The sequence below is a fragment of the Sprattus sprattus genome, assembly GCF_963457725.1.
Source record: "Sprattus sprattus genome assembly, chromosome: 7".
Taxonomy (NCBI): Eukaryota; Metazoa; Chordata; class Actinopteri; order Clupeiformes; family Clupeidae; genus Sprattus; species Sprattus sprattus.
This window is the reverse complement of record NC_137926.1, coordinates 14,792,390-14,802,352: the sequence shown is the minus strand read 5'-3', so window position 1 is coordinate 14,802,352 and position 9,963 is coordinate 14,792,390. Positions and strand designations below refer to the sequence as shown.

The 9,963-nt window shown below is 44.3% G+C and overlaps 1 protein-coding gene across 1 annotated transcript in view; it reads right to left on the bottom strand.

Moving 5' to 3' along the window:
* pdhx (pyruvate dehydrogenase complex component X) overlaps positions 1-9,358 on the bottom strand; it is a gene marked incomplete at its 3' end in the record, with an annotated part of 39,654 nt that extends 30,296 nt beyond the window's left edge. Inside the window, exons 1-2 of the mRNA XM_080842646.1 lie at positions 9,212-9,358; positions 4,205-4,288 (exon numbers count right to left, since the gene is read on the bottom strand). Coding sequence (XP_080698772.1) covers positions 4,205-4,288; positions 9,212-9,347 — 220 coding nt within the window. The 5' untranslated portion in view covers positions 9,348-9,358. The remainder of the gene's footprint in view (positions 1-4,204; positions 4,289-9,211) is intronic.
* Between the last annotated feature and the right edge of the window lie 605 nt (positions 9,359-9,963).

Below are 9,963 nucleotides of genomic sequence, written 5' to 3'. Positions count from 1 at the left end.
TAAATGATAACAGAACAGAGGCCACCAGGGATAGGTCATGATTTTCAAATAATCAATAAGTCATTCAATTACAAAAATCTAATTGTTTATGTGACTATCTTATTGTGTTAAAAATGTATTAATTCCCTTGTTTTTATCTGTACCTGCAGCAAGTAATGCGTTATTACCACCAGAAGGTGTCATTATGCACCAGAAAGCTATTTCCCACCATTATATAACAACATGATAAGAACCTGTTACTATCAGGCACTGTGAGATTAGATGCTACTGTACAAACAGGAGAAACATGCAAAGCCAAAGACTACTACAGCAGTCACAAAGTTCTCTTTGTTGAACTATAATAATAAAAAAAATGCATAAATGGGTCTTCTGTCTTTGTACGTGTGTGTGTGTGTGCGGGAGGGCCAGCTAGGTGTTGAACTGTCAAATAGTTGTGGAATAGTTCCCAGTGATTACCAAATAGTATTTTGACTTGAAATGTACATCCTAACCACCTGCAAGGCCAAGGCTTTAGGTGCTGCTGAAGAAGCCACATAAGAGACTGCAGACACATGCGACCTGCAAAGCTGCACATGTGAAGAGACCTGAGACTGCAGACACATGCATCCTGCAAAGCTGCATATGTGGGACTGGGAATGCATTTGCATCCCATTACACATGAGAAAGTGTAGCAATTAGAGAATCTCTGACCTCTTTCATCACACACGGCCAACAGATCAGAGAGAGGGAGAGAGAAGGGGAGAGAGAGAGAAAGAAAGAGAGAGAGAGAGGAGGGGAGAGCAAGAGGCAGAGAGTGAGAGAAGAGAGCAAGAGGCAGAGAGAGAGAGAGAAGAGAGATAGAGAGGAGAGCAAGAGGCAGAGAGATAGATAGAGAAGAGAGTAAGAGGCAGAGAGAGATGAGAGCAAGAGGCAGAGATAGAAAGAGAGAGAGGAGAGCAATAGGCAGAGAGAGGATAGAGAAAGAGAGAGAGAGGAGAGCAAGAGGCAGAGAGAGAAAGAGGGAGAGGAGAGAGAAAGAGAGAGAGAGGAGAGCAAGAGGCAGAGATAGATAGATAGATAGATAGATAGATAGATAGAGGGCCCCACCCCAGCTACCCCCCGCACCATAATAACGGCAACACCAAGAACATAACCACAAATCACCAGGTAAACAACAGGCTACGATTATCATCAAGTTGAGTTGAGGAGCAATAAACCAAGAAACAAAGACAAAGAGAGCCTGAGGAGAAGCACTGTCTGGGAAGCATGGGTTGTAAGATATGAAGTCGATAAGCTTTGTGGAGGAGGTAAGGTGTGTTTAGTTGATTCATGTTTACAGAAGGAAGGAGAGAAGAGGGAGATGGGCCACATTAATAAAACCTGCATTGGCCTCTCTCAGTATGCACCAGCAAGGCATATCTCAGGGATCCCAATACCAATCACTACTATTTACACATCAACAATTAGACAAATAGACAACAAATAAATAAACAAACAAACACCCCCTTGTTCAACATGATTTGGGGGAAAAACACAGTTTGAAGCTAAAACTGTTATCATAGCTTGAGCAGCCGTTGTGCTGCGCGTGAACTGCACTTTCTAATCCAAGGTGGCCTGCAGGAGTCATCAGCACCCTGTGGATAGAGAGTGAGAAAGAGAGAGAGAGAGAGAGAGAGAGAGAGAGAGAGAGAGAGAGAGAGACAGAGAGAGACAGAGAGAGACAGAGAGAGACAGAGAGAGGGAGATGGAGAGAGAGAGAGGGAGAGTGAGAAATAGAGAGGGAGAGTGAGAGAGAGATAATGAGAGTGAGAGTGAGAGTGAGAGTGAGAGTGAGAGAGAGGAGAGAGAAGAGAGACTCTCACTAACCGCTTGGACCTAGCAGGAGAACTAACCTGAGCTGGGGAGGGGGTATTAACCCTCAAGCAGCCCACAGCGCTGGAGAGATGGGGGACCCTCAAGCATATGGGTGTGCAGACCCAGGACAGCACAGGCTAGCAAACACACCCATGACATAGGGATCCACGGAGCCGCAGACACTCTCCATAAAAGAGAGTTGCTGATCCATAGACACGGCAGGGGGCAAAGCAAAGGGACTCACTGTGGGGGTGCCTTCCAGTCCCAGCATACAGGAGGAAACCAGCAGCAAAGCCAAACCAGGGGAGGAGAGGAGAGACTCCAAACACCCAAGTAAACACATGCTTCACAAAGGAATGTAATGAGGAAACAGCTTTCGAGACGGGAAAACCCTTTACAAACACACGGATCCATGCAAATGCAAACACACACGTGCCCACGCTCACACACACACACACACACACGCCAACCACACACACACACACACACAAACACACGCCAAGCACACACACACACACGCCAAGCACACACACACACACACACAAACACACGCCAAGCACACACACACACACACACACACACACACACACACTAACACACACAATAACACACACCTAACCCAAGGAGCCCCAGGCCGTGTAATAGTGTTGGCCCAGCTGGTGATTTCCCCGAGGGGCAGGCTGGATAAAGGCCGGGCCCAGAGCAGCCATCCCACCTCTGCTTTAATAAAGGCCAGCAGGCCTCAGCCACCACCAGGGGACTGGGATCAAAGCCACTCCAGAGATGCAGGGAGCAGCAGGCCAGAGGCCAGTCTGTACTCTGCCCCTATGCAATAAGAATGAAAATGCATTTGTGTGAGCACTCATCCAGTGTATTTTAATAGTTAAAAATGGGGGGTGGAATTTCTTTTGTGTGCGCGTGCATGCAAGTGTGATCTCTAGCATGCTATAGGGGGAGGAGCAATCATGTCTGCATGTATTTGTTTGTGTTTGTCTGGGTGTGGTGTGCGCTCTCATATCTGCTACAGAGGGAGTGCTTTGGATGTGTGTGTGTGTGTGTGTTTTCTGATCTGCTATAGTACGTGTACAATACATGTGTGCAAATGTGTATGTTTGTGTATACGTTTCCGAATCCATGAAAGTGTAAGTGGTTTTAGGTAGAAGGTGTGTCTGTGTATGTTATGTGTGTGTGTGTGTGTGTGTGTGTATGTGTGTGTGTGTGTGTGTGTGTGTGTATGTCTGAGTGTGTATATTTAAGCAAGGGGGAGCTAGATTAAATCACAGCGGGCTGCAGATCCATGCTGTGACCCCAAGGTCATTATCCACTCATCCCTTCCCTTCCCTGAAATGAAACTTCAAACGCTCACACCCTCCTCTCTCCACCTTCCCACCGCCTCCCCTCCACAACCAATCAGCAAGCCTTTTCTGGGCCAATATAGAATCTCTCTCTCTCTCTCCCTCCCTTTACAGGTCTTTCCTAGGTGGAATGCACTGTAGCAAGCTCACTGGAGTGGCCTGCAAAGGCACATAAGGCGCCCAAATCATCTCCAATACATCCATTTCCCTTTTGGCTGAAATTGATGTTGGTGAGAAGAGTCCCTTCTAAAAGAAGTATGTAAAGTGCTACCCACTATGCAAGATTATTCATAACCAGACCAAATAAATCAAAGCAATGACAGAGCCGTGTATATATAGTATATATATACATATATATATATATACTCTCTCATCACTGCTCCCATCCAGTGTTTTATTACTGCTATAGGGTTTGAGAAACCTCATGCATACAGTTACACATCTCTCTCTATGGAAGCATAGGGCTGCACAGACATGGCGTTGGCGTGCTGATGGATGAGGCTGCGCTCCGCCAGCCGTAGGCTGATGGGTTTGTGGGTTTAGGGTTTGTGAGTGTGTGTGTGTGTGTGTGTGTGTGTGTGTGTGTGTGTGTGTGTGTTTATGTGTGTATGTGTGTGTGTGTGTGTGTGTGTGTGTGTGTTGACTGAGGGTTCGCCTCGCTTCCTGCATCTATTAAGCAGCGACAGGCACCTCTTGTCTCAAGACTCTTTCAGCGAGATTTGGACAAGATGATATCACCCTCTCCCGTCTCGCAGGTCGCTAATCGGCGGCATGGCCTCTCCATCACGCACGGGATCTAGCGCTCAAGAGAGCGACGCTAATCCTGCTAACAAGCAGCTTCATCCCCTTCATCAGTCATGGTCTTTTTCTGACACATGCACCAACAGGCAGGCTTCACAGGTTAGATAACAACCATATAAGCAGCAGCGCTTCCTATAAATAACTGTGGGGTGTCTGGGAAAGGGCAGTGTCTGCTGGGTTAGCATTAGCAGGGTGCTATCTGGCTGGAGGCTTACCTTCCTTCTTCAGCCATTTGACGATGTTGCCCTCCTCCATAGTGGGCGACAAGGCTGGCATCTGCAACTGAATTGGGGCGACACCTGCAGGTGGAAAGAGGTAAGACAGCGGTCAAGCAGAGTAGAGATTACACAAACAGACCTGCCAAAATATGTGCTAAGACATCCTACACACAAAGAGGAAGTTACAAAAAGAATGGATGCAGATAAGAGGTCAACTTTTGATGAAGCCAAGGTAAAGGAGAAGTCCTGGATAGGAGAAACGGAGCTGTGAGTCAGAGAGAGGAAGGGGAGAGAGGAGGATGAGCAGAAAGACAAGAGAGAAGAATGAGAGGGGCAGAGAACAGAAGGTTGGGGGGGGGAGTAAAATGGAGGGATGAGTGAAAGTGAGCATAAGGATAGCAGAAGGTTATGATGGATGAGGGGTCAGAGTTCTTAAAGAAAAAGAAAGAGAGAGAGAGTCCGTTTTACCTCTCGCTAGTCATCAGACAGATTAAAGCCTGATGAGACAGTTGCCATGGAAACCACAGAGAGCTGGTATACAGCCGGGTGCTTGGGACTGGACATCGATCAGTTGCCTCATCCCCACCTTTGTACCCTACCCCCTCCCTTCCTCCCTCCCTCACTCTCTCCCACACACACCCACCCCACACACAAACAGGTTTCAGCGGGCCCCTTAAATACTACCGCACAACAAGGATCATGCCATACCTTGTCATGGTAACCAGATGTGAAAAAAAAATACTTGGGTCACCTAGCTACCCTTAACTCTGTGTAAGTGTGAGGGCCGTTACATAGCCAGTGCTGAGTGTGTGTGCTTATGTGCACAGAGGAAGAGCAGCAGTGCTCTGTGTGTTTGTGTGAACGGTCAACACCGCAATACTCAAATATATTTGCTTAAGTGACTGGGGCAGGGTGACTGAATAGAGTTTTGTGTGCATCTATGTGTGTGCACCATTGACTGTATACAGTCTATATTTCCAGTCATTGGTGTGCATCTATAAGAAACCGGTAGTTTGTGTGTGTGTGTGTGTGTGTGTGTGTGTGTGTGTGGGTCATATGACTAGTTCTGCAGCAAGTCTGTTCTGATTAAGTGTAAGAAATGTTTTAGTTGTGTGTTTGTGTGTGTGTGTGTGTGTGTGTGTGTGTGTGTGTGTGTGTGTGTGTGTTTAAAAGAGCTCTAACACATCCAGTGCTACTTAATTGTATTTTCTCTCACTCTCTCTCTCAGCAAGCCCATCTCTGGAGGGCAGAAGTAGTCTATGCCATGTGCTTTCGAGACGCTTCACTGCACTGACTGCTCCTCCACACATTATTTCTCTACACTCCTGCCACACACTGCATCTTAATAGGGAGAGCAGAGGGGCGTAAGTGAGAGATGGAGAAAGTAATAAAGAGAAGGAGGAGAAATACAACTAAAAGAGAGAAAGAAAGAGAGACAGTGGGTAAACATGACACCGAGAAAGAGAGATAAAGAGAAGGAAACAAAAAGAGAAGGCGAGAGAGAGAGAGAGAAAGATCTTCAAGAGGCTCCTAATGACTATAGCCTACTTAATGAGGAGCTTTCATTGTTGTTTAAACACATCCCTGAACTTCGAGTGAAGAACCAAACCAAAGAACAGAACCAAAGGAAACGGTAAGAAGCCCATGCTCTGCGCCTAAATGCCTGCAGGGACTGTGGCGTTGAACAACACTGTGCATGATTGAGTGTACAGTCGTGGGCAAACGTTTTGAGAATGACACAAATATACATTTTCACAAAGTTAGCTGTTTCGGTGTCTTTAGATATTTTTGCCAGATGTTACTATGGAAGACTGAAGTATAATTACAAACATTTAATAAGTGTCAAATAAGTGTTTATTGGCAATTACATGAAGAAGTCAATATTTGCAGTGTTGCAATCCTCTTGCAATCCTCAAGAGGCGGATGGACAAACAAAAACCCTCAAATTCTGACAAACTCAAAGCATTGATTATGCAAGAATGGGCTGCCATCAGTCAGGATTTGGCCCAGAAGTTAATTGACAGCATGCCAGGGCGGATTGGAGAGGTCTTGAAAAAGAAGGGTTAACACTGCAAATATTGACTCTCTGCATTCACTTCATGTAATTGTCAATAAAAGCCTTTGACACTTATTAAATGTTTGTAATTATACTTTAGTCTTCCATCGTAACATCTGACAAAAATATGTAATGACACTGAAGGAGCAAACTTTGCGAAAATGTATATTTGTGTCATTCTCAAAACTTTTGGCCACGACTGTAATAACATGAAGTGGATGCATCTCTGACAAACAGTTCTATCCTCTTTTGGAGCCATGATTGACAGCATCACTTCAATTACAGAAAGCCACTGCACAGCTGAACACAATCTCTACTAACTTGTGGTCAATACTGCAAAAGTGTCCCTCCATTCGTATTCAGCCTACCTGCTGACAACTCATCAAATTGTTTAGATGTGGGGACATGATCTGCTTCTCCATGTCTAATGGTCTACATACATTCTAAATGTCTTCACAATTAGCCCAACGGTCTGAATACATAAAAAATTGACATTTTCCCGAAAGGCCAAGGCTAGGGAAATGGTACGGTTTTCATGAGGTGACACTGCCCCCTGGTGGCTGATATGGACTTGGTGTGTAGCATTACAGTTTTCTCCATTGCTTGTGCTCAATTCTTGAAACAGAAATTACATTCTCAAAGCTCTAAGTGCATTTGGCAAAATAGCCTATATGGTTCAGCACAACTACATAGATCACCTTCAAAAGGTCATCTCTCACCCAAAACAGTTAACTGAAGCTTCAAAACCAAATCATTTTCTCATATGAATAGTCATTGCCCCCAAAATGAAAGGTCCCATTTCGATTGCTGTGGCTCATCCCTCTCGAGAAAAAAAAAAGCACATTCTCAAAGCTTACACATACAGTAAGAAAGTAAAGCAAAGCTTGAGTTTCAGTAGTTGTCATCCTCACTCTCCTGCTCATCCTCACGCTCCTGTCTGTCTGGCCACAGATTTTCATTGACAAAACATCTGATGTTCTCCCTTGCTATGCAATGTGAAGGCCGCAACCATCCCCTACACTGATCTGCTGTGACGTCATCAAAAGCATAATCCATTGCCTGGAGCAGGGACCTCTGGTTTTAAGCCCGATGCTCATAGACCCTCCACCTCCATGCAGAAAAGAACTCCTCGATAGGATTGAGTAATGGGGAGTAAGGTGATAAGAGCAGCATCAGCATTCTTGGATGGGCAGTGAACCACGCCCTGATGAGCGGGCCACGGTGGGAGCTTACACTATCCCAAACAATGACAAATGTAGGCAAGTGAGGCCCTACCAAACCCAAATAAGATCCGAGTACAGGTGGTCCAAGAACACCTGGAGCTTCTGGGTATTGTATGGGCCAAGACTGGGAATGTGGGTGACTACACCATTCTCTGAAATGGCAGCACACATGGTGATATTGCCCCCGCGCTGGCCTGGGATATCCAACGTTGCTCCTCTTCCTCTTCTTCTTCCTCGAACAGGCAGCTGCCCTTGGTTGTTTGTTTACCTGGCCAGGTGCTTCCATGTTCATAAATTGTACTCAACTTGGTCAAGCTCTAGATATTTGATGGAAGCATGTATACTCCTGGATAGGACCTATCAGCTAACTAAACCATTTTCAAAGATGTACTACATCATTTGAAATTTGTGCAAACTGTAGGCAATTGTACTTGTCATTTACAAGGATGTGCTAGCCTAATTGCAATTTGATTAAAGAAATGAGAAATTCCAATCTATGTGAACAAGTGCACTGTGGTTTGGAGATGTGCACGTGTTGTTTTGAGAATGTAATTTCCTTATTCATGAAATGAGCCAAAGCAATAGAGAATAAACTGTAATACAAAATAACTTTAAATTAAGTTTTCTGCTCTTATCCAGCCAAGCAAAAGTCAGGTAAAGGAGAGACCAGGAAGCCAACATGTGTGGAGTAAAACGGGTTCTATATGAGACTCCCTCAGTGCCATATCTGTAATACTGGGTCATGATTCCAAGTAACGGATTTTGGGTGCCATGACAACAACAAAAAAGAGGTCAAGAATACACAGGGCTGGCAGTCTAGTTTAAACTAATTTATACTGTTTTCCTACAACTCAACAGCACAGCACAGGCTTAATGCAGAGGTAATGCCCAAACTTAAGTAATAGTCCAATGTCACTTAATCAATCAATGCTTCCACTTAAGAAATTCCTACTTCCCGCATTTGCAGCCACAAAGCCACATCAGCATGGAAACACCAGGCGTGCTGAGCTACAAAGACACCTGCAGTGAATACAAGGCATCCTACTCCCAAGTTACAATAAGGCCTGTACAACCTGTCCCCTCTGCTTTACAGAGTTAGGACCCAAATACATTCACTTGATAACACTTACAAAAAAAAGGTTTTGTTATACAGTGGTTAATTCTGTTATGCCTTTCATTCAAGAAGCAATTAGAAGATTGTTGTCAAGACCAATAGGACAATAATCGAAACCTGACAAGAGACTTCACAACAAGATACAGATGTTAACTTCGATGGCTAGCCATTTCACATAGGTAACCCAGCTGGCAGAGTAAAGATACCGCCCACTGCCAGTTACTAATTCTTACAATACGACCCTATCTCCAAGATGTCAATTAGGTGTATCGTTGATCCGTTTCTATGGATAAAACTTAGGGACAGCACTAGTTTGCTAAGGTTAGCTGATGTAGTTGAATGACCTCAGCTGACTTGTATCTAGAGAGCAAGCGACCATTTAGGAGGAATATTCCATGAGCCAGACTGACAAAAAGTATAGCAACTGATGTAATAGTGGCGCCAGTGTGGAAGTCAAACTGGAAATATATGCACGTCTGGTAAAAGACAGAAATAAGTTAACGTTACATTGATTCTGTTATTACCGTTAGCTAAGCTAACAGGCGAACTTGACAGCTAGCCAAGTTAGCAAGGCAAACAGCAATGTCAGTGATTTATATGACACCACTCACCAAAGAAAGACGGAGACTGAAACAAGGTCCTGACTTGTTCCCGAAATGTATGTGTTGTCCATGGACATTTTTTAGCTTTTACTAATCTCAAACCGATCAAAATTCCTTGACGTCCCAGCCGCAAGGAGGCCGCCATGTTTGTGTCCTTGCGCGCTAAAGAGGTGCCCTGATTCGTGCCTGAACTCAATGCAACAAAATTGTTACATTGCCTGATCAGTGAAACGTTCCTCGTTCAACGCAATATATGAGGTGATTTATATTTAATACATATTATTAATACGATTATGTCAATAAAAGAGCACATACATTGTTTAAAGGCAAGGCATGCTAAATGCAAAACAACTGGTTATAGTAGCCCTGCTAACTACTGGACAAAGTTCTGTACACTTAAAGGAGGAAATTGTGTTGCAGGAAGTTTGCTTTCTATTTATTTATAGGATCAGTAGCAGAGTGTGGGATAATTATTTGAATAGAAATAGTAATACTGGCTTGGATACAAAAAATAAATAAAAATAGGTCAAGAATACACAGGGCTGGCAGTCTAGTTGAAGCAAACAATGTATACCATATTCCTACAACTCAACAGCACAGCACATAATAGTAGAGTATAATAGAAATAGTAATATTGGCTTGGCTACAAATGCTATTCAGCCTCTGCCTCATACAGGTTGCCTATTTGTTACGTTATGGAGCGTAGGCCTATTACCTTAGGTTCCCTTTTTCATTTGGTTGTAAGTATGGGAAATGATTAC